We start from the raw sequence: 26563 nt of genomic DNA, 5'->3' as shown, positions 1-26563 counted from the left end.
GACTCAACAGGTTTTTCCAGGTATCATAAACATTTTATACAGAGGCATTTAATCGTATTGTTCGTAAATTTAAGAGTTACTTAAAGATATAATATCTTATTTTATATTTCGGAGCAATGAAATAATCATTAATACAACCTTTTCCAAGGCAAGACGGTTTCCTTCATAGTACGAGCGAATGTTAATTGCGCACATCGAACGAAATTCTATTGATGCACAGCCGGGAATCGAACATACGACCTTAAGGATGAGAGACGCACGCTGAATCCTATATGCCAACGCTGCTCATAAGAAATAGCTATTGAACCTTATAATAAATAATCAGATCAGTTGAATAATAGAATAAATATGAAATATATATTAATTGCAAAATAATAATAAAAGAATTAAAAAAAGGTTGGCAGTACCTGCGTCAAGCATTCGCTCAAGCTGAGGTGCGCACGCGCCTCCAGTCGATCGTGTTCGCCGCCGGCGCGAGCTTATGTGTATTGTTCTACTAATTTCAAATTTCGAACTTTAAAATCATTGACGTTGAATTTTCGAAATTGGAACGTTGGAACTAACAACGAGTGTTGCCAGTGGTTATTTTTAACTCGTGAATTACGAAAAGTGTGTATGAAGGTTAAGTGACAAGTTGTGGTTAAAGTTCACTTAACGTTTAGTGGTTAAACGTGAAATTATGTGTTTTATTGAACTATAATTCGACTTAATCACCTTGTTGTAAGGCATTGGTATGTATTTTTTTTAATATATGTCAAAATATTATACATATATGGATTGTAGAAGATCAATGTCCTTATAGTTGATAGAGATACTCAAGTAACAAAATTTAAAAACAAGTAAAACGTTTTTATACAAAATTTAGCAAACAAAATTATTTTTATGACGCACTTATGTCGATACCATCGGTACTCTGTATTTGCATATATAATGCTATATCTCGTTGTATATACTATGTTTTAAGATTCCGGAGTTAATCTATATCAAACATCATTTAGCATAGTATATTTTACCCTAAGCATTACAGCTTTTCTCCGATGTAAAGAAAATTAATTAATCATCGCAATACAGCGAGGAAATGCCAGCGTTAAAGGTTTATTGCTAAGCCAAACGATTTTCATTTGCTTTAATTTTATATAAAATTAAATGTAGCGTATATTACCTATTATATAATAAAATCAAAGTTAAAATTCATTTATTCATATAGGTAACATAATGTATACTTATGAACGTCAAAAAAAAAAAAAATTAAATGAACCTAATTTTACATTTACTGCCAGTTCTCAAACAAGGGCGTAGAACGGAAGAGAAGAACTGGCAATAAACATACATAACGTAAATCTATTTAAAATCGCGCTTCCGATAACTCAATTTTTATTTAATTAATAATAAAATCGAATATTTCCTTAAACATAAGTTTTAAAATGAAATTATACGTAACAGAAGTCAATTTATATCTTATTTTTGCGTGTTTATGTCATAATTGTCAACCATTGATGATTGAAGTGAATTCGAAATGGAGCCAAGGAAATTCAGCTAGATGAGGCCAAGATACACTAATGACGGTGTCAAATCATGTTAAGCGTTGCTATACTTTTAAATATAATTTTTGACATACCTATAAAAATTACAAATCCAACGGTTAAAAAAAGCCGAGTTAAATTTAAAAGACAAAAAATGTTGAATTTATGCAGAGGCGTTTAATCTATTATGTTTAAAGAACTTTATTTCTCATATTAAATATATTTTATTTACATGAGAAACTTAATATTAATATATGTATATATACGAGCGAGATACACGTCGCCATAAGCCGTCTTAATTTTAGTCAACTGTGTTCATTCTAACATGCATCTTTACTGCTATTACATAAAAAATCCTAAATTCGATACCTTATGAGATACAACGTAGCTTAGGTTAATATATATACACGGCATTATATTATATATGCTGTCGCTACGGGACAAAACACAAGGATATTGGGCATTAAGAACTGTTTGTATAAATTGAAATAATTCAATAATTATTAATTCCATTTAAACGGCTAAAGAAGGCCGGAATCACTAGACCTCTTCACCCCAATTTGAATATTTATTGGTACTGGTTGAATAAACTTCGTCGGTTTTAATTAAACTGTGTATTGCTTGATTCACATACATGCGAATATCATTTAAATATTAAAGGCCCGCGTTGTTTTTGGAAAATTTGCGACCATTTCAACAATTATTGTTATATTTCAGTCAATTTACATATAATTATAATGAATTATATATTAAATCCTTAGTCAGAAAGTGCAGTATTTTCTGTTGAAAACTATATAAATATCTGTTAAGTAGATTATGAGTTTATCGCGGTCATACACATAGACGCGTTCATTTTCATTTCTATGGTGTTAAAAAATCTTAAGAATGTTTTTTTTTCTTTTGTATTCTTAGTAGGTTAAGTAAGTGCTTTAGTTAAAGTAAAATAATTCTATTATATTATTAGAGAACTACATAGGCCTCCGGGTGCGTTTCTCATCCCTAATATGCGTAGGTTCGATCCCCGTTGATTACCAATTGACTTTCTATGTTTTAACATTCTTGTTAGGTATTAAAAGTAGTGTAAACCGATAACAAATATCCTACCAATACTGTTTTTTTAATGTTTATTAGATGTATATAGATAGAGATGCAATGCAAATAAGTATCTCAGGGTAGAAATTTTATGAAAAGTCTAACTCCCGTAGATCAAAGCTATTTTCATCGGAGTCATAGTTGTAGCTAAGTACAATTTCTTAAAAGGCCGGCACCGCACTCGCAAGGAATTGAAAGTCTTCTATATAAACAAAATCTCGACTCTGGTCTGAGGGTTAGGTTTTCGCAGCCAAAGAGCGCTATAGCACTTTTCATATCATATATTATGTTATATGTCATATCTTCCGTTTGTTTAAAAACCATATTCTACCTATTAAAAAATAATTATTAAAAAATAAAAATACAGGATTTTACGAACCTCAAAAACAGCTTTTTGTTTGATAACGTCAAATTACATAAGTAAAGAAAAATAGTATAAAATTAATACCAAACAACGATAATATGTGATTTCTGAAAAACCGATGGAAAAGCTAGCAATATCGTTTAGCAGTCTTTATGTTTCATGTTTTCGTAAAAACTGCCTATATATATTTTTTGTTGAAATAATATGTGACATCGGAAATGTTAAAGAAACAAGCCGACGTTGCGTTATCTTATAATTTTTTTTTAAATTTTTACCGCAAAATTATTTTTTTCAGAAATTTAGCAATAAATCTCTCAACTCTGCGTTACGTAAGCCAGACGATGCTATATTCCTTAAAATTCCTTTGTGTTTTTCGGTTTTATTAAACTTAACAACAAGAAATGCATTATTATAATATTCTGTAAAGCAGGCAGCACACTCGCGACTGTATTTCACATAAGATTTCAAATTATTTTTTACAATTTGCACGATTTTAGCCCATCTATCTCTTTTCGTCACAGAGTAAATACAATTATACAGAACGGAAGAGCCTTATTTTAAGTGAATTAATTAAAATTAGTTTTTATATATCACTTAATATAAAAACATTGTACAAGTAACTTTAAATCGCTTCACTTTGGTTTGGAACTAATTCAAACTAATTTGACTTAGAAAAACAAAAGAGCGCTCGAATTCTTAAAAGGCCGGCATTGCACTTGCGACCCTTCGGGAAATGTGAGTGTACACGGGCAGTATTACTAAATAATCCGGTATAACATATTAAATATTAAGGTTATTAATTGCGTACAACTCAGGGGATATTAGACATTGCCATCGCTATATGGAAACCACTGAAGTATTTCCGAACCAATCTGCCATCAAGAGAAGTGTACCAATTCTTAAAACTTTGGTATTGCTCTCAATGGATACTCTTATCTATCAGTATCATTTAAAATAATTTAATTCAAAGCCCTTGTTAAAAGTAAATTAATTAATAAAGCTTTTTATAAATAATCCTTGGGATTGATTTGCTCCAGTTCAAACAATTCGTATAACTTGGCGATTGAAAAGAGTGGCGGAAAGTTTCTTGCCAGTTCTTCTTGCCCGCTCTACTCCCTTTACTTGCGAACTGGTTGTAAATGTATATTTACAATAAATTTAATTTGTATTTTTTGACGTTCATAAGTGTACATGTTTAACTATATGAATAAAGATATTTTTGAGTTTGAGTTTAACATCAGATGAGCCTCCTGCAAGTTTGCCTCCTATTATATAAAGAGATTTACGCGGGAATATGTCCTCTAATTATAATCTATGTTTTCCATGTTTATATTTATGTAAAATATACAAAAATCTTTACGGATAATGTTTGATAAGTATTTTGAATTACCAAAACATAATTGTTTTTATAAGTACTGAGCGCGTATTTTTAAATACGCTCTCCGTTCCGGTATTATTCATAAGTTATGTTATTGTGCCTGGGTTTACATACGTCTTGGCACTCGGTTCTCAAGCTTCGGATCGAAGAATTTATTACAGGTTCGTTATTTATTCTACATGATATGTAAAACAATGCAGCAGTGTTAGCCCCAGCGTGCAACTCTCTTTCTTGAAGTCGTAGGCTCCCCTGTTGTGCACCAATTGACTTTCTGTCTAGGTATGTGCGCTTTATTCGCTCAAACGGTGATGGAAAATATCGTGAGGAACCGGCTTGCTTGCCCAAACAGTCGACGACGTGTCTGCCATAGAAGGCTTTACCTAGTAGGTAAATGTTAAGAATAGTTAAAAACATTTACTGATGACTACATCGGTTAGGTAGACAAATAAAGGTCCCGGATTCGAGAATTATCTCTGAATAAATTCAAAGCTCTCGTTAAAATTTGAATTTGACGATTATAAAATGATCTTGCTTGGGATTGATTTGCTTCAGATTAAATAATTTGTATGACTCAAAACTTAGCGAAAATGCCCTTGTATTAATTTAACATTTTTTTATTGACGTTCATCAGTGTACTTGATTGCCTATAAGTATGTTATATAAAGTTATTTTTTTTTTGTTTTTTGTTTATTTACTTATTATATATAAAGTTATTGTGAGTTTGAGTTGAAAGTTAGTAGACAAAAATCTTAATTCTAGAAGTCTTAATCCTAATTATAAACAAATATCGTCCTAACAAACAGTATTTGTAGGTTAAATGTAATTATGTCTTTCACAGTTCTCAGAAAAAAAGAAAACAAAAGTTTATTGTCATTCACTTTCGTGCGCAAGTTCATTCTAGATTTTTATCTGTGAAATGTTTAGATAGTCACATAGTCGATGGTTTACTCTGATGTAATCTATGGTTATTATTCACTGATAGTAGGAAATCAAAATCGCAAATAGTTTTTATCTGTGATAAAATGATCCGATTATAGTCTTAAATATATTAGTACAGTTATCCGATTTCTTCCATTGTCTTTGACAGATGCAAATTAATAATTTGACAGATATAAATGCATCCTCATTCTTGGTATTGTAGGAAGGAAATTAATAAAACGTGCTAAAATAACCAATAGAGCACTCACTAAGCACATAATTGTCGCGAAGTGTGAAAAATCATGATTCTGAAGGTAAAAGCCGTGAAGAACTAACTAATTACCTCACATAATGTTATAAAACGCGTATTAATAACACATTTGATAGAGGTTACTTTATATTAGCTGAATTAACTTAAGTCCTATGTCCCCCAAGTGGGGCAGAGGGCATCCAGAATAGAAGACCAGCCTGATCGGCCCTGCTCTCTTAATTTCACAAATTCAAAAATCATTTATTCATGTAGGTAACATAATGTACACTTATGAACGTCAAAAACATCAATATACATTCTTCTTCTTCTTCAAGTGCCTCTCCATTACTGGAGGTTGGTCGTCAGTTTCCTGAAACGCGTCTCGTACATCTATTAAAATACTTATCAAACATTATCCATAAAGATTTTTGTATATTTTATATAAATATAAACGTGGAAAACATATATTAAAATTAGAGGACATATACCAGCGTAAATCTCTTTATATAACAGGAGGCAAACTTGCAGGAGGCTCATCTGACCTCGTATATCTCGTCAATATACATTAAATGCTTCTAATTTTACATTTACTGCCAGTTCTCAAGGGCGTAGAACGGAGGAGAAGAACTGGCAATAAACTCTCCGCCACTCTTAAATCACTCCAGTCATTCCAGTTTCCTTTTCCTTTGATTCCAGTCGAGGGTTTTCCAATGTGAATTTTATCAACTCGGTAATAATCTAGTTAGCTAGTAGTTTTACAGTTACTTAAATTATTAAAAATCTAAAGATGTAACGGTATGATGGATCTTCATGGGTTGAAACTATTGTACTTCTGCCTACTGCGTATAATCCAGGGGATTCAAACAATATATCGTTCCATACCGCAAATTATTTCAGATAGGATTCATACCCACGACCAGGGGTTATACCTACAAAACGACGGAGTAAAGATTCTGATGAATTTAGTATCCAAAACTGAATCGCATTTTTTTTACCATAACGTCAACTTAAGCATTTTGGAATCGCAAGGTTGAAACGATAATTTTGTTTTGATTTTTATGCGAATAGGATTATGAGGTTTATGGGAATATTCTATGATATATTTAATCTATTTTTAATTAAATAATTCATCAATAAGGTATTATGTTTTTAGTGTATTTTCTTGCGCAACCTTTTAGGGTCTAGACCTCAGATGTCTATTGTAATAATATTTCAATCTATGCTCGTAGACTTTTTGGGTCCAAGGCAAGCCGGTTTCGTTACTATGTTTTCCTTCACGGGTCAATCAAATTACAAATGCGCCCATAGAAAGTCTATTGGGGTACCCGGGTACACAGGGCCAAAACTTATGTGCATTATTCTTTTTTCTATGTAAGCCCACTTACTATATATAACTAAAGAAAAGTTCTATCAATAAATGTATTCTATCAACGACAGTATGTTGCTTAAAAATATATAATATATCGTAGGTATTTTAATATTTGCTAACAAGCTGACACAGAAACATTTCGTGGAATTAAAATGGCTGATTAATGTAATCTAGGTATATAACAATTAGCTGTTCTAAGCATTGAAAGTAGGTATTAATTATTGCTAATTACATATCTTTTGATATATTTATTCTATGACAACCGCGAACATCGTAACGCCTTATTTTTTTTTTACATTTTTAGTGGCTAATAGTCTCCATGTGTTTGGATCACTTTGCTACCCCATAGAGACTATTCACTTTTCCGGAATAAAATCTGGTGTTCAGGTATGTGCAATTAAAAAAAATCCGTAAAACCTTTCTTCGGAGTTCAATGAATAAAAAAATCACACGAATTGGCCCAGGCTTACGAGTTTTGCGCTTCGCAAAATATTTTGCGATTTACTTTTAATTATGGTCTTAACATAAAAATAGGGTAATTTATGAACTTAACTTGTCACGGTGGTTTTTAATTCCAATTACATACATAGCTAATTGCTATTTTTGATAGATATTCAAATCATTATACAACAATTAAAAGGGGCAGTTTAGTCAGTATTTTACGAAAAATTTATGGTTTTACGATTGGTTTTACGCGAAAGGCAAGGCACTTATTTATCATACTATTTAGGGATCTATGGCCTGATAATTATAACTAGGGACTGATTGTTTACTTAATTTATAAAAATCATAAAATACATTTGAAAATGACTGGTGTCTGGAGAAGATCTTGGATAAATACGTATAAATCGTTGCAAAAACGTCAGAAAAGCAATTTTTTGTTTTATTTAATTACTTTGAATTAACTATGAATAAATCTTAGCAATTAAATACGTAGCACCGCAATGGCTTCGTTTAATCTTTTTTCTTTATTATCTTCTGTATCGCAAAATATGAATTAAAGTTGCTAAAGCTAATCTATCTAAAAATACCATGTATTATAAATACTGCGATTTGGCTTGTCCCTACAAAAGTTAGGCGCGTATTAAAAATTACCGAAAACTTTTTACCATTTTTAAAACAAAAAAATAAATATTTTGAACGTGGAACGGTTTTTTCCAATACAGACGCGGCGACGCGTCGCAGTGCCGCCAACATTGACATCTGTCAATCAGATTCAATATGGTCGCGAGCCGGTTCCCGATATCTTTCAAATCTATAAGCCAAGATGTGTTAGATTGTAGTGTAGTAGCTGCTCGATAAGGCTTAACGTCACTGACAAATATATTCGATCGACATTTACGAAATCAACTTTAAGATTACAATGCACATATGGTGGCACAGATTATGTAGACCATAGATAGTCTATAGATGTAGGATTGTTTGACCTGACATCTGTGTATTGTGTCAATTATGAGAGAAGAAAGTAGAAATATCATTTAATTATACATATTATTTTTATAGAGATTGTAATTATAATCTTAATATATATAAATCTCGTGTCACAATGTTTGTCCTCAATGGACTCCCAAACCACTTAACCGATTATAATAAAATTCGCACACCATGTGCAGTTCGATCCAACTCGAGAGATAGGTTAGTTTAAATCTCAAATTATAGTCGCAATTTTATTTTATTGTAAATAATTTTTTTTATTTGTATCTAACAGATGGCGCTGTGTTAAAAGTACCAACGTTTCACATAAAGTCTCCTACCATTTCCCTTGAATAGTTTACTACTATGTTATATAACAAAAACCTTAGCCACAGCAACACTGGGCTGAGTCTGCTAGTTAATTACTATTTTGCGAGAAGAGTCATAGAATATATTTATATACTAGCTGCCCCTGCGAACTTTGTATGACCTTAAAATTATGTTTTTACTTACCATATCTTTTTAGTTGCTTCATACCGATATTTGTAACATTTTGCTATGTCATATAGAGACTGTTCGGTTTTACGAAATAAAAACCTAAGTTCTAAATAAAAATCAAAACTAGAGCAATGTTGGCCTAGTGGCTTTAGCGTGCAACTATCACCCCTGAGGTCGTAGGTTCGATCCTCGGCTGTGCACCAATGGACTATATTTTTATGTGCGCATTTTACATTCGCTAGAACGGTGAAGGAAAGCATTTTGAATAAGCTGAGATTTGTTAGATCCAAAAACTCGACAACATGTGTTAGTTAGTGCACAGGAGACTAATCATAATCATGATATAGATCTGAGGCCCAGATCTAAGGAGGTTGTAGTGCCACTGATATTTTTTTTAATAATTCTAAACATTAAAATTTTGCGCTTCTTAAAAATCTTCCTATTTTACGATTTTGGTAAATTTTAAATGTAAATCCAAGATTTGTGTTAAATTAAAAATACATAAATGTAATTTTATTTTGTTTTTTTTTTCAGACAAACTGTTTACTAGTGATGTGATACAGTCATGCAGTACAGCGTCAACACGACGCAATTGTGTTAGCTAGTGTTGTGAATATCGAGCGTATGAACACACTCATGCTGACGACTGGAACTGTTGACGATCAGTCCATGGACGGGAACATGTCATTTTCATCTTATAAGTGAGTATTTTATTACTATTGTCTGTTGTTCGTAGATTCACATACACCTGTCCGACTGCTGTCTCAAAAGTTCTACAATCTTTTGTCTCTTTCAATTATATTAAAAAGAGAACAGAGTGATAAGGACAAGCATACATATTGTTTTTTTTTTATATTCTCTAGATTAAGTTTCTATAGATTAATATAAATTTATTTTGTTTTTTTATATAACTTCTGGTTATGCACTTCTTGCACTCATCATTTTTTTATTTATTTATTGTTTTCCTTTCTTACTAGGGTTGCCTGGAAGAGATCGCTTGTTAGCAATAAGGCCGCCCGTTGCATCCCTTGTAATTTATATATATTGTGTTATTAGTGTTTCTTTCTAGCAACGAAGTGTAAATAAATAAATAAAAATACATAAACATACTTCAAATTCTTCATTTGTAATTCAGGGTATTTGTGCCCATAGAAGACCCTTTTGCAATAATTTAACCTGGGTTTAATAACTTTTTATTACAGAACTTAAAACTATTCTTGCGGCTATTAGCCGTACTCAGAGTTGGTTGAGCTTTACTTAAGCTGATATAGAATGAAATGGTACTTCATTTGAAGAAAAGATAAAAAAAAAGAAAGATTAAAGATCTTTTAGTACCGTTCACTAAAATTGTTAGTTACTTAAATTAAGTGCAGTACGTGCGAATCAGATCCGGATTTTTTGAAGCTAGGGAATTAGATTTTTCTAAAGGCGATTAATAGTGAAAGGTTTTCAGTATCCGGAGGAAAACTGTCTGCAAAATCTTGGGTATGACGAAACGTCCACCTTTTTTTGGGATGCCGATTAGTTATACAAAAATTACCATACCAAGGTCCTTCCGCTGTCCTGAGGAAGGCCTGCGTACCCAGCAAAGCGCCTAAAATCATGCTTAAAGAATTGAATTATGACATGTAGGACTCATACTCTTTGCTCATCTTATTTTTTTCCATATTCCGTTTTGAAATGAAACTTCTTAAGATGCATGAGGGTAAAATTTTTACGGATGAAACGTCACGAAGACGTGCAGCGTTTTTGTCGAAAAAGAGAGAGAGCGATAGAGACCGATTGAGAGAGTGAGAAAGGGAGATCGAGAAAATACAACGACGTTTAGAGTTACGTTTATTAGAACTTTAGATATCAATTCTGTCGCATGTCTTGTGCAGTAAACGCAGATTTTTTATTTATTTATATGTATTATCATTAGCACGTATACAGTATGGAAACAGTGCAAATAAAAATACAAAAATACATGAAATGATCATATACTGGTACATGATCATCTACCTTAATAACTAAAGATGTAAAGGTGATACAGATGTTATTTAATATTAAAATTAACAGAACTTACAAACTGTCTCACTTCCAAATTTAAAGAATCTCAATGTATGGTAGAAAAATATTCTTCTACGATGGAAGATCTCTTTCAAATTTCTAATTACACAGCAGAATGTTATGAGCAGTTGCAGAATAAAAATTGTAGTTGTAATAATAAAAGCCAACCCAGTCTCCAATTAGCACAAACATCAGATCACACTCGCATTCTGGTACTCGTCCGATGGTAAAACTGAGCTGCAGATGGTGTTGCATCTTTCTACAAATAACCATGTTGTCTATATTATTCGTCATTTATAATTTCGCTTTAATTAAATCGGTAATGCTGTTAATGAAGGCAGACTTCAACTTCCAAGTATACATCATCTGAATTCCCGATTCGATTGGCCAGAATTTCTTGCATTGGTTTTTGATTAAATGGCTTCATTCTGTACGGTACTCCGACTGGTTTTACTTTCTAGGGACATAATTAATATACAGATAATTAAATAATTATGAGCTTTAGTTAACTGTTTATCCATTCCGAGATATATATCACTTGTCTGTGGTAAAAAACTAAATCAATGCTGTTTTTTTTTCAACATAAATATTGGTTACACTTAGAGGGGTCTGAAGGGCCACACCACAGATTATATTCAATTAGATAGAATGACGCAAAAAAAGACAGATTATAACAAAAGACATGTGTTTTGAATGGAGCCAAGCAATCTTACTTCAGGTTGTCCAAACCCGTTTAAGGGTTGCGAATGTCAGGTGCAAGTTTTGGTTAGGAGGTCAATAATAGGGAAGACGGAACAATATATGCCATACATTGTTTCCGTTCGTATATACCTCTGTATAAATTATATATTTGATTGTCTTCTCAATAAACATTACGTTTACCTTCCGAAGTTTTAGGTTGTTACTTCTCTTAAAGTGACTACTTTCTCTTTCTCTCAAATTGTGTTTACGCTCTGATGAAAAGAGACAGACGAGAAATAAAACAGTGTAATGTTTTGGGCATCGCTGTCAGTGTATTGCGGTATAGCAGTCATTTAGGCATTTTCTGTATAGAACAACACTCTCAATGCAAGTGGGTTGCCGGCTTTTTAAGAATTGGTCTTTTCTTGAAGGGCCTTAAGTCATTAAATGACTTGAATTAAATATCGAATTCAAGATATTCGCTTCATTGCTATAGGTAAAACCTTAAAGGAAACACATATTTAATTCTTTATTAGATACGTCAAGGTAAAATTTTATTTGCGGTTTGCCAGTAACATTTATCATCTGTGGCTATATAAAACACGTGACTAAATAGGTTAGATATGAACGCTGCAATTACAGACTGCAAAAACCCGCTGGCCAATGAATTCGTCAGGTTACAGTCCTCAATCGGGCACCTTTCATTAAAAAAAAACAACCATACGCCATTTCATGTCAATTTTTGAATTATTCATCGTGCCAATGCGCGAGCGCATCGATTGATGCAAGCAAAAAGCGCGCGCTCGCTAATCTTTGTCGTCTTTCGCGTTGCTTCGTCCCTCATACTCCACTAACCGATACACTTAGTATTCGTATAGTTTTTTCTGTCACGCTGCGCAAGGACATCACGGAGAATGCATTTATTTGATAAATGATGTTTTTTAGCGATTCAAGGGCTTCTGATTTTTTCATATATTTTTTCGGTGTCGCTATTAAATGCCTTTTGTTCGCGATGTGTGAGATATCAAGTGTAAAAGACTTGACTTTTGTATAGTTCGAATACTTTTCTATCGCTTATAGAAAGGTTTTAATGAATGGTATTTATCATCAAGTGTACTAGTCAATGGATTCTTATCTGTGATTATTGACTTGTGACCGGTTTTTGCGATGCTCTGTGCAATTAATTTAATCTTAAATTCATTGTGCTTACCGTCAACTGTCAGGCCAATTACAAGCTAACGTTATGATGCTTGGGTGCATAAAAAATGTATTATTCGAATTTCCGAACGTTCATCCCCCTGCCCGCACGTCCGCCGCACCTCGACGCCGCGTCTCGACTGTACGTGATTGGTTTATTAATTAGGCGAATCATCATCGGGTTCCATTTTTAAAAATAGGCGGGATTCTTGTTGTGCGACTTTTCTTTTTAATTTCGGTCGGCGCTGAACGCAATTAGAGTTGCCAGTAATGTTTTTGTCATAATTGTTGAAGAAATTAGATTTTAAATTCTTTACAATCAGAGTTCTCGAAGTGTTTCTTTGACGTTTAGATGTATTAAGTATCTAGTCACTGACTTTATTAATGACTACGATTATTTTAGAGATTGACAAAGATCAAGATAAAAGAGAGAAAACATTGTATTTTTTATATACATATGATGTTTTTGTATAATAAAAGATATTTTATGCTATAAAAATAATAAATAAAGATATAACGTGTTAGTTTTAATTTATGTGCCATGCTTTACGCTGTGAAAGACCGGATTAAATGGCGAACTGTGTGGCAAAACTTCAAAACAGTTTTAATCTACTTCAAAAATATCCTTACAGGATCTTAATACAGCATATTAAAAATATTAAAAACCGTTAAATGCAATTATCATGACCAATGAATTGAAATAAGAAATATTCGGATTTTTTGTGCATTTGGAGAGGATTAAAAAAATTACATCATTCTAAATTCAAAATACATTATCATAATTACTCGGAACATCTGGTATAATTTTAGAAAAATGATGGTATTCAGGCTTTTGAGATTTTTAAAAAAGGAATTTGGATCGTTCTACATTTAAAATACATGTTCATAATTACTCGGAACATCTGTTTTTTTAGAATTATGGTTACCTATAACTTTTTAATGCATTCGGAATTTGTAAATAGAAATTTGTATCATTTTAATACTTTGTCCTAATTATTTATATTATCCGGTATATTTTTGAACAAGTGTCAACACTAAAAACAGTATGGCAGACAAAACGGATTCTTTTGTTGGCAATTGGAATAGTTTTAATTTTTTTACATCTCATTTTAAGACACGAAGGTATTCTAACGGTATTCAGAAGGGACATAACTCGAGGCGACCGCGAACAGATATTTTTTTTTCATGACCTCGACGATTTTCGGAACTATACTTTGATTTAACATTTGTTTAGATGTTTGATTCCAATTTCAAAAAATGCGCGGCAAATTATCATCAACGACGGATAATTATCTTAATATATATATTTCTTGTGTGCGTGTGTATGTGACTGAACTCCTCCTAAACGACTGGACCGATTTAGACGAATTTTTTTGTGTGTGTTCAAGGGAATCTGGGAATGGTTTAGATTCACAATTTTGTCCGCTGGACAATGTTTTTTTAATTAATTTTCAATTTATTAGTTGTTGTTGATTTTGGAATGTTTTACATTGGATCCGACAGACGGCGCTACCATCGCAGTGTCAAATTTTAAATAATATTCGAATTTTAATTTTAGTCTGTCCCGAAATTTAAAAAAAGTTTTGTTATCATTGTGTTATATCGTGTGTGACCATGTGCTGGATCGTTAGATATTGTCATAACATTTGAATAATAATTTTCATCAAAATGGCTTATTAAAAATTGAAATTTTGAAATTAAAGACGTGTAGACAGGACAACGTCTGTCGGATCCGCTAGTATTATATATAAATAAACTATATTCAATAAATAATACTAGTTTGGTTATTATAATTTTAAATTATTTTATTTTATTGTTTAACATTATTTTTAATTAATAATACTATTAATATTTCTTGATAACATTTACACTATTTATTATGTATTGTGTACACAGGCTACATGAGGGGCTGCCCATAGATTAGAGGAACATGTCTGTGGTCCATTGCTTTTTTTATAGTCTATGGTAAGAATTAAGTATTAAACCCTAGGTCTTCACTTCTACTTGCTTGTTACCTCGAAACATAACAAAATCTGGCAGACAGGTCGGCTGACCGCTAAGTAAGACAGGAACATAAATTCTTCATTCTTAACAAAAATAAAATCGATCCTCTTTAGAGGGCTACCGAACTATAATTTATGGGCATTGGTCCGAGAGAAAAAAAAAACAAAATGTCGGGACGGAGACGCAAAACGGCGAAATTGGAAATAATTTTGCGATAGCATCGTTCGGCTGTAACTTTCTTTTGCGTTTGTGATTTTTTGGTTTACGAGGAGTTATGGGTCCCGATTCCGAATTCATAGACAATTTTAAGAGTTTTTTATTGGCGGGAAAATGCTTATTCGCTTCCATTTTTTAATTGAATTTTTTTTGAAGTAGTGTTTTTCTTTTTTCACTGTACAAGATAGGGAGATGCTAACATAGAAAGTATGTTCGGGCACGGTTCGAACCTCAGGTTTAAGATAATTAAAATTTTATTTTAAACATTGTGTTTGTAATTCCATGCCCAAATTATTTCCTTTAAAAATTACTCAAAATGTGTTTGCTATGGGGCTTACAAAACGTCAAACTGTTAAACACGTTCTAATCTGTTAAACATGTAATATACTCTGTATTTGACATAATATGCAACTTTCTTTTGACGCTTTTCTAAAACACAATACAATTTCCCACAGTCGGGTAAAGCTTTCTAATTCTCAGTGAGCCAATAATACATTTTTTGACCCAATAACACTAGAAAAATACCATGAGGGAATATATATAAAAAACAGCATAGAATGGTATCCCAAAGATAAGGAAAAGAGGCAACCAAATAAAGAGATGGAAAGACAATCTACCGGAAGGATGGAGAAGTTCAACTCATGAAAGAGACGAGAAGAGAAAACAAGAGAACGCCTCGGAAGAAAACAGGACCAACTAGTTGCTGAAATAAAAATATATTAAAAATATATATAGTTTTACTTAAGCTAAAAAAATAAAGGTATCTCTGCATCTGCTACCACATTAACCATGGAGGTTTATGGCGCGCATCACAACTATGTGGAACCAGCTACCCATATTTCCGAACCAATTCCATTTAGGGTCCTTCAAGAAAAGAGCGTCCCAATTCTTAAAAAGCCGGCAACGCAGTTGCGTGTCTTCTTCCAATGTGCAATGACCGGCGGTATCACTTAACTTCAGAGAAGCCTGTAAAAAAAGCGATAATCATATAGCAGAATACAAGCAAGATATAAAACTAATTATTTATTACATTACTCGATGGTTCGCTTTGTATAGAGACTACCGATTCACAAAAGCCGGCAACGCACCCTTCTAGCAATGTGTCCATGTATAGCTTATTTCAGTTTTAGTTCATATATTCCGTACAATTAGGCAGTTAATTAAATTTGTAACGTGTATGTTTTATTCATACATTACATGTGTGTATAACATGTGTATAGTTAGTAAATAGTTGTTGAATAAATAGGTTATGTCTTATCAGTCGTTATCAGTATTAATGCAAGTGCGACGGCCTTCTTCAGATTCGCAATGAGGAACGTAAAACAAAAATTTTGTGAATGAACCTTTTAAACTCTTGGCGTCGTTGTAATGGAAACGGGATAACACAGGTTTTTATACACTGTTGTGTCACTAAACGAAATTAATATAAATAAATCAATGGTGCTAATATCTTTGTAAGTCTCGGATTTCTGTGTCAGTTTCATGATAATTTGTTAATTGCAAGTAGGATCAGCTTAGCAGAGCGCGGCCACACGATGCGGTGAAGATGCGGTGCGGCGCCGCACCGCAATAATTTGAGATATAGGGGCGATGCGATGTGGCAATATATATTTTACTTTTACCCCTCCCCGCCTCGTGTCACAGGTCACAAGTGCGCTTGCGGTGAGACGCCGCGCGGCACAACGCATCCTGTGACATAGCATAGTAATTTGTATGTGGGTTGAAATTGCGGCACCGCATCGTTACCACATAGTGTGACCGCGCTCTAACGCCTAAACCCAATAATCAATCCACAATCTCAGAATGAAAACAATCTGAGATCAGATCGTGACAGTCGTTCGATCTCCTATCTGAATCCCAATCCCTTCACCGTTCGAGCGAATGTTAAGACACACGTTGATGCACAGCCGGGGATTGAAACTACGACCTCAAGGATGAGAGACGCACACTAAAGCCACTAGGCCAACACTGCTTGTTAATAAAACACCTACATTATCATACAAAGTGAGAAAATTTATTGGCGTAATACCATACTATTTCCTACTACAGTAGTTCTTCGAACGATGTGTTTGCATCAACTCCCACTTAGTTATGTACTCCTGGTATGTTGTTGTTTCGCACAATGCAATGTTTCTTAAACACGCATAAAGTCATACATTACCTTATTATATACTAAAAGACCCTAATGGGGCATTGAGGACTCTTTGACCGTGATGAATTTACTGTTTTACCTGTACAGTTTTACAGTTTATTATTTATATGTACTAAAGTTACATCATATTGCTTAAGTCCACTATAGAGATTAATTCAAAAAATCGTACTTCTGTTTATAATGTATACAGTATGTTCTGAAATATTCGAGAACATGTCACTTGTCTTAAAGTTTTTAAATGCTTGTCAGATGGCTGGAAGTCTTAAAGAAGTCTCTTGGAACTGCTTAGTGATAGGAATTAGGATCCTCTTTCAATGAATATATTTCCTCGGACATAATTATCGGGTAAGGCTAAATGGGTGTCCATAAGCTACAGAAGCTACTTTTTATATTTGTTTCGTTAGTTTACTAAAGTTTCTAGGATCAAATAAGTCGCTGATGGCTGGATGTCTTTAACAGTCCGCTTCTTCAGCTAACTACGTTGCGAACCAGCAAGCTAAAAAAAAGTGCATACTTCGCTCCCATTCGGGTGGGGCAATGGGCATGACCTGCAGCGGCTGATTTTTGTGCTAAGTTTTTCATATAAACCAAAAGCAATCCTACCAGGCTAACATAAATCAAAGACAACTTTAAATTTTGCCTTAAAAAATGTACGAAATCTTCGGTTCGGACAGGGTTGATAAAGCTACATTCATAATACGCAGAAAATCAACATTAAACCCTCCAAAGACACGTAGCGATAAAAAATTATAATTTGCTAAGATTTTGTTCTAGGAATGATGTATGTTTGTGAAACTGCATGTACCACGTACGCGTGCTTGACTGATACGTTATCTTGAGATCTTATCGCGTTCTCTGGAGCGTTTTAGCAAACCGTGTATGGAATGTTTTAGGATTTTGTGATATGCTAAGGGTGATATAAAGGTCGTTTAATTGGTTTTTAAAGTTAATCCTCAAATTTGCCATAGCTAATAATTTTTACTATTCTTTTTCTATTTACTATTGAGTTGTATTGGTATACTATCGCCCAAACCCAATATCCTATCTCAATCCATTTTTGACCATCTGAGATCTTTATCTAAATATTGATAAAAGTCAGCCAATAACGACGATCTGTCGATAGAGCTATCAGTTAGAAAACCGGCCGCATAAAGTCGTTGGTGTGTCAGGCGGATTATTATAAAAAATAATACAGATACAGAAATCTGAGACCTCAATGACTCTTTTAATGTACAGTAAAAACACGTAAACAAATAATCTTATTGAAACCCAAGGCCGATGAATCACAGAATCGAAGGAAGAGTCGATTGTCTCAAATGAATTGAACGCTGACTCTGACTCGATTATGTCGTATCTAGATAGTCGGAACGCTTAGGTGTGAGTTTGTCAACAATGGTTATTGTCTCTGCTCTGTTTGAAAATATTCACATCACCCCTTGTGATAATTTTGAAAACAGAACGAGTTTATTAAAATTACGACATACAATAATATGTACAAGATTTTATGTTTTAGTATTCTCTTGTGCTATTTCGCTTTTACACAGACTATAAGTCACAGATAATAAACGTCATACATCTATAATATAGGCGAAGACAGTTTACCGGAAACAATGTTGACAGTTGAATATAGTTTTTTAAATATGGAATGTAATTTAAAATCATTTATTCATTTTGGTAACACAATGTACACTTATGAACATCAATAAAGAAATACATATTTAAATGCTACTAATTTTATATTTATTGCCAGTTCTTATATTAAGGACGTAGAACTGGCTATAAACGCCTTCTGTATTTTCATATTCGAAGGTTTCACTTACGGCTTTGACTGGGAAATATAACGTTTCTTCATAAATTCAAATATGGAATTATTTATATTACGTATAATTTTCTTTCCAAATTTTATAAATTTTATGACCTTTCAACTTCATACACTAATAAGATCTGCTTATGTATTTCATACAAAAATGTATCGTTATTTCTATTAATGTAATAGTACATATTTACTATTATAAATATAATAAAGGCGGATGGTGTCGTGTTGAGTAAGCATTGTCCTGGACCAGATGCAGAGGGACAATTTAAAATTACAAAGTAAATAACGAACATGCATGGTGAAACTTTCTTTTTTCTTTTCTTTTTATAGAACAGGGGGCAAATAGGCAGGAAGCTCACCTGATGTAAACATCAGGTATCACTAAAGTGATACCGCCGCCCATGGACACTCGCAATGCCAGAGGGCTCGCGAGTGCGTTGCCGGCCTTTTAAGAATTGGTACGCTCTTTTCTTGAAGGACGAGTAAGTCGAATTGGTTAAGAATGTTAGTTGTGATATAATCACAATTACATATGATAGCTGATTGAACAGCTAACTAAATCATAAAAAATGCATAAAGTCATATTATGTGCCTTGTACCCAAAACATTTCTTGTTCAATATTTTTTAAACGTTCAATAAAAATTCTTGAATTCTCCGGTATGTTTTCTAATGAGTTAATGTTTACAAGAAACAAGAAAAACAATCAGATAGTTTATCGTGTTTACCTTAGTGTATAATAATATTGATCATAGATTATTCATAGATTGCATTGTATACACTGAAGAAATTTATTTAGAAAAAAATATAAAACAAACGACATATGGAGTGTCGGTTGTGTTACCGACTTTTAAGAGCTCTTTTGGAGGCTGTGTTTGAATAATAATAGGCTTTTATCTCGGGTACTTTTAAATTTAAAATTATGTTAAATAATTATAAGTTAACATAACAACAGTATACATAGCTTCAATTCGGTAAAAAAGTGTTTTCTTTAAATGTGTAAAAGCTATGTTAATAAAAGACAATATTACTTTTAAAGACGTTTATCTATCTTAAAATTTCTCTCTCTCTCTTCAAATCCCTCCCCCCATTCTGCATTGTGCAACTCTCTGTCTGAATTTGGTCCACCTACCGTCTTCCTATTTTTCGTTTATATTAAAGTTTTAATATCACAGCCCAAATAGACATATTAACCTGAATATCAGTTAGTGTCAAATTATTTTTTTTCTATGAAACGACGTATCTGTGTCTATTATGCACACTGTGCAGTAGTTAGAATTCGTCCTCTTCTTTAGGTCTAGGCCTCAGATACCATTTGTTTGGTCTTAGGCCTCAACACGTTTTTCCTTCCCCGTTCGAGTGTTTAATGCGCACATAGAAAGAAAGTGGTGCATAGCCGGGGATCGAACCTCGACCTCAATGTATAAGCCACTATGTGCCACCAAGCTGCTGGAGTTGCGTCTGAGTATTAAAAAAAAATATTTTTAAAATTTTGTGTAATGTGTCGTTGCCATATTTGTAGTTGGAGCAGTTAAGATAGACGTTATTATATATTATATATATAATCTATCTTTTGCTCGCTATATTGTTTTTCCTGTCGTGTAATATTCTAAACGTGTTCTGTAAAACTGTCCTTTAATACAACTATAGTTTGTAAAATTACCCACAAGTTAAATTTCATAAACATTAGGTTTAATTAGCTTCTATAATAAATCATTGTTTCTTGTGTCATAATTTAACACATTTTATGGCGTACATTGATCACCTCCTTGGGTTAGTTGGCATTCAGGTCCAAGGTTGGATGTACGGAATTGAAAAATGGTTATTGCAACTTTTCTATATTTTATGTTATCAGTTACCAGGCGATTGTCATCGGGGATGTCCCGAATATGAGATCAAAAGTAAATTAAATAACAGACAGACAGAACTTTTATTTATAACGAAACACAAAATAATAACCAAAAAAAAGAGAAGTAACAAAAATTATGGAAAAAACTAATATATTTTAAGTGTGTAATGTGTGTTGTGGTTGTAACTGTCCCTGGCTCAGCATTATGCTGTGGAGCAGACATGTTCTACAGCGCTGGTCATTCTGCCGGAGACCACAACAGTTTACCCCTCAGACGCAAAACAAAAATTATTTATAGCGGCGGCAAACGGGCAGAAGGCTAATCCGATAGTAAGTGATACCGCCGCCCATGGACACTAAATGCCAGAGGGCATCAAGAATTGATACGCTCTTTTCTTGAGTCCAAGTCGAATTGGTTTGAAAACCAGTGGGCAGGTTAAAATATATAAGCAATAATATTGACAAGTCAATTGTAAAAAACAGGCCCCAACATGCGTCCCTGGCGACACCGTCGAACATAGTTCATGTAAAACTGACGTCACACCTACGTCAAATGTTACGTACGACGTCGAGAATTCCATTGTTTTATACGCTTAGGACTGAAACACATCAGCGACAACTAGCCCTATAGTGAATCATTTCCTTTCGCTATTAATGGACTTGTTATAAAATCTAATAACTTGAACACTTGTAGATTTAACTTGAGATTAATTTAAAATGGCGGTAGCAGATTGCCTTTAATATCTTAATACGATAAAAGTCGGGTTGGTTCTATAGCAGAACAGCTGGATGGTTTTTGATTTGTTGTATTGGTCTCACGAATAACTCTTCTTCTTCAGTCGCACTCTTCATTTCTTAAGCTGAGATAGTAGCACAGCACAACTTCCTTCCTTCCTCCTTGCTTCGGCAAGCCTCGACGCCTGGGTGATAAGACCTGCAATGGCCTTTACTTGATGGCTCCAGCGAGTATCGGCCTTGAGATCAGGTGCCTTCCACTCTGCCAATCACGAATATCTATTAGAACTTAAAATAAAGTAATTAAAAGCACCAATAAAAACTGTTCATGAGTTACGTAACTGTCAAATATTTAATGGTCATCCATACGGTAAACTCACAAATTAAAGTCAGTTGAAGATATCAAAATAAATTAAGAAAAAATAAATTAATAAGTGTGATAAAAACGTTTAAATAAAATAAAACCTCAGACCTATTTAATTATCCATATTAAACTTATATGATTCCAATCAGAACTAAATTTCATCTTTTTTTGTATTAAATTTTTTTTTTGTATCGTTCCATATTAGGGTTGCCTGGAAGAAATCGCTTGTAAGTGATAATGCCGCATGTTGTCTAATAACTAATGTAACCTACTTACTTTTTGTTTTTTATATGTATAATTAAGTATATTATGTTAACATAGTATAAATAAATAAATATTCATTTTAAAACATACCAGCGATGGCAAATGGTGTTGATTGTCCAATCACTAGTCTGTGTTCATTTGTTCAAAAACGCAAGGTTTGGTTTTTCGTCTATCATTTTTTTTCATAGAGCAGGGGGCAAACGGGCAGGAAAATCATGAATCTCTTTCTCTATAGTCGTTTATTTAGTTCGGACAAGACTCCCACGTTTACAATATTCAACAACATATTTCCGAGAAGTGTCGTTTCCGGCGCCAGGTTTCATGTAAATTAGAAAAATTACTCGTTGTGTGGCGTTATGTGGTAGGTTGAGTATAATGTTGCAAGTGAAATATAATTGTAAGAAGTTGCACTTTGTGGCAGTGTTACTTTAATGCTGGTATTTCCTCGTTATTAGTGGGGTCACCGGTATCAGGTGCCAACTGAAATCTTCAGTTAGCGCCAGTGCATTTAACCCATGGCCCAAGTCTCTACTCCAAAGGGAATTGAAATTGAATTTTTAAACTAAATGTGCCAATCAAAAGATAGTACAGGAAAAGCTTTACAGATATTTTCATTAATTTCGTGTTTAACTTTAACACATTGAATGCTTAATGGATACAAAGTAATAGCCGGAAACCAAAACTTTTTATGGCGAATTTTGATTATGTAAATATGAATGTTTGAAAATATGTATGAATTTATTTATATTTTTTATTTATAAAAAACATGTTTTGATCCGAGTGGCATACCTACAGCACATTAGGTGCCGAATACTCGGACCCGAGAGGGAGGGATGGCAATTAAAAAAAAATGAACCGGCCGCTCGGATCCGAGAAATGAGCACTTAATGTGTTTATCTAGACACTTGAATGTTAAATTTTTTAATTTTTTTTTCTCTTCGTGTCAAAACCAAAAAATGTCTTCGTTAAGTAGTTTAGGAGTCCACATCGGACAAACAACTTGACGCGTAAATTTTATATATTAAGATAATATTGATAGCATAATGGTCCTACCTGGACCCATATGACACGCGTGAAGGTGGAATTCTAAAAATCACCGGTGTCGTGTGGCCGACATCACAGAATGTAACGATATGAGGAAATTGCTGTAAGACGAGACCTCTCGTTACGACTAACCGATCGCAATAGGATCCTCGCCTTAGGTGGCTTCTTAGATCTCGCGTTTGTGGAATATAAGGCGCCATCCGATAACATGATAAAACCATGCATTTATTAAATCACATAGAAACAAAAGAGTAACGCTAATGGTTTTGTGTCATAGATCAGGGTAGTGTTGTCATTTTGCGCGTTAATTTAAAATTTGAAAATAGAACGCACAGAATAGTTAAGTTGTTGGTTGTCTTTGGAATGTGTATGCCATAAAACCTTCGTAAAGGAGACTTTTTGATTTAATTTAGTTTTCAAGATCGTGACCGACTCAAGTAAATCACAGGTATGATAGAACATTTATAATAGAAAACTATGTGTTATATACATCAATTTTTGGCCATAATATGGTTTATTTATTAGCCGCGGTTAAACCTAACAAGCTAAAAAGGTGTGTGTGTTGTATTAGTAGCATTGACTGTCGTCTCATACACATTTATTATACATAATAACCTAATGTATATAATGTTAAGCGCAAAGCTCGAAGACAGCTGGTCCAATTCGAATATATTTTTTATTATTTACTTCTTAATTTAGAGAAATTGTACAGTTAGGTAGCATAGCAAAATGTCCCATATGTAGATACTAGAAAGGTAGGCTAATACGAAAATATTAAGGCGAAACAAAGTTTCGAAAAAGGAGGCAGTTTTAAATACAATATTTTATAGATACAAGATATGTTTATACGTACCTACAGAATTCACAGCTAAATACCATACTCCAAAAATAACATACTGACGCCAACATTCATTTATACGTTCTTTTCAGTATGATGGATTCAGGAGGAGCGGGCATCGAGTCTCCGCCCACCTACCATCGAAGCTACGAGCAGTACGTCCAAGGTGCCGTCGACACGAGCGCAGACTCACCCCAGGAGCAGACCAGCCCAGAACTTGTAGTCTGGTCGACCCTTCCCTACGGCATAGACTATAGAACACAGTACGAGTACAGAAATCCATATGAGTCCAGAGACTTTTCCACTCAACAATTCGCAAGAGCACCATTTACAACGAAAATGGGCCAGGCGAAGGCGTTGAAAGAGGCCAGGATAAGGAGACCCATGAATGCCTTTATGGTGTGGGCGAAGGTGGAGCGGAAGAAGCTGGCTGATGAGAATCCAGATCTGCACAACGCTGACCTCAGTAAAATGCTAGGTGAGTTTTTATTTATATTTTCATTATTACTTAAAAAATGAACTGGCTGTATGAACACCGTCCGTCTTCTATATTTATGGAACAGGTATCAAATAGGCAGGAGGCTGTAGCATGATACCGTCCAGAGATATTCTCAATGTCAAAAGACTCGCGTTGCGTTACCTGCTAGTAGTATGTATATAATGTATTTAAATTCATGGCCAGGATAAAAACCAGTGGCACTACACCCTTTAAGGATTTTCAGTAAGAGATTGATTGAGTCATATCGGAAATATATCCGGATCCATAAAGAGTTCTTTAATAAATATAGACAACCTTTTTAGATCTGGTCCTCAGATAAAACAAATGAACACAACACAGATACTTCTGTATTGTCTAAAAGGGAGTGTCAAAGCATGTGCCTGACATACGCCGTCGACTTTTTGAGTCTAAGGATTCCTTACGATGTTTACCTTCACGAGCAAAGGATAAATGCGGTAACAGAAAGTCCATTTTTTAAGGTTTGAACCTACGACCTCAGTCCATAGAAGCCAGACTGTAGGTACCAGGTTTTTGAAGATATATGTTCATCAATTATTTTTTATGTAAAATGGAACAAACAAAATATGTATGCCATGTCGATATATACGTAGTCCAGTCGTGGTGGATGGAAGTCGCTAAAACCAGGCTCTCACATTACTAAGAGCTATAAGACTACCTATCTCTACAAAATCTAAACAAATTATAAACATTCATATTACACCCTTCATTTAACAACAGCGAAAAAAATTGTTTTTTCGATTATAACTTGCCTCAAATCTGAAGTTACATCTACCGTGAGTCAGCAAAAAAAAGCAATCTCCAAATTTGAATTTCAAATGATCAAAACGACTTGTTCCTTGGCCGTGTACCTATTCAGTTATTATTAACATAATATTATATAATATTTAAATGTTATGGAGTCTCCAGAGTAGTTGTAATTGTGCTTAAATAAATATAACTGGATTCGAACCCTGTACTAGACCTACTACGCAATTAAACTTTACAACACGATAAAAAGAGCAATATGTATATTATTATAAGAGAATGAGCCATTAACATGTCAAAAGACACATTATACAATCGTATTGACATAACCTAGTGTGAAGTGCTCTGTGGACGTGAGCCGGCACACGCTTGGCCGTTTTTTAATAATTTAATTAAGTTGTCGCAGCCCTTTACAGAAGCAAGAATGCAATATTGAATTGTACAGCGAATACGGTGTTGTACTTTTGCATATTTTTTGTTTTACATATAAGGTCGATGTGTGATTTATAACCCTAATTAAACTGTATAAATATGTATTGACTGTACGTCTATAGTCTATGGCATTGGTATGCGATGTTTAGCAAATATGTTCTTTTTTAAATATTTCTTTACAAAAACGGAAAATTACTTCGTGTCGATTAATTTGAGGACTATAATAAACTTCTTATGTTGTTGCGTGTAATGAAATGGCATGTAGGTTACGACACTTCATTCATTCGGAATAACATCTATAGTCTATGGAACTGTTATATAATCTTTAGCGTATTGTATGTTCTTTTTTTAAATATTTATCTACTCAAACTGGTGTCGATTAACTTGAGGACTTTAATAAACTTCTTGTTGGTAGTTGGAATAAAATGGCATTTAGGTTACGCTGCTTTATTAATGCAGAATAACGTCTATAGTCTATGGGACTGTTATAGCTTCATTAGCAAATCATGAGTTTCTTTTTCAAATTTCATATTATTTTTTATACTTCAATCAAGTGTAGTAAATATTACTTTACTGTATTAATGGCAAGATTAAAAGCTTTTTCGACTATACGGACCAAAATTTTACCATAAATTTTGTCTAAACGTATTGTTATAATTAGACGTCGACCTTTTAACTTTCTCTGGCAGGGTGTAGAGGACACGAACTCTACGCAATACGTAACAGATATAGTCGCAGAGAAAAGTTTTTTATATAAAAAAATGGACAGAAGACTCAACTGATGTTAAGTGATACCCATGGACACTTTCAATGCCAGAGGACTCTCGAGTGTGTTTCCGGCCTTTTAATTGGAGT

At 33.6% G+C, this 26563-nt stretch overlaps 1 protein-coding gene across 1 annotated transcript in view; it reads left to right on the top strand.

The window, feature by feature from the left end:
- Positions 1–461: 461 nt before the first annotated feature.
- The window catches only part of LOC110995979 (transcription factor Sox-17-alpha-A), a 90857-nt gene continuing 64755 nt past the window's right edge, over positions 462–26563 (top strand). Inside the window, exons 1-3 of the mRNA XM_022263445.2 lie at positions 462–731; positions 9340–9506; positions 24105–24490. Coding sequence (XP_022119137.2) covers positions 9430–9506; positions 24105–24490 — 463 coding nt within the window. The 5' untranslated portion in view covers positions 462–731; positions 9340–9429. The remainder of the gene's footprint in view (positions 732–9339; positions 9507–24104; positions 24491–26563) is intronic.

The sequence above is a fragment of the Pieris rapae genome, chromosome 20, assembly GCF_905147795.1.
Source record: "Pieris rapae chromosome 20, ilPieRapa1.1, whole genome shotgun sequence".
NCBI lineage: Eukaryota > Metazoa > Arthropoda > Insecta > Lepidoptera > Pieridae > Pieris > Pieris rapae.
Note: the sequence above shows the minus strand (reverse complement) of the source record. Positions and strands in the feature narration are given on the sequence as shown.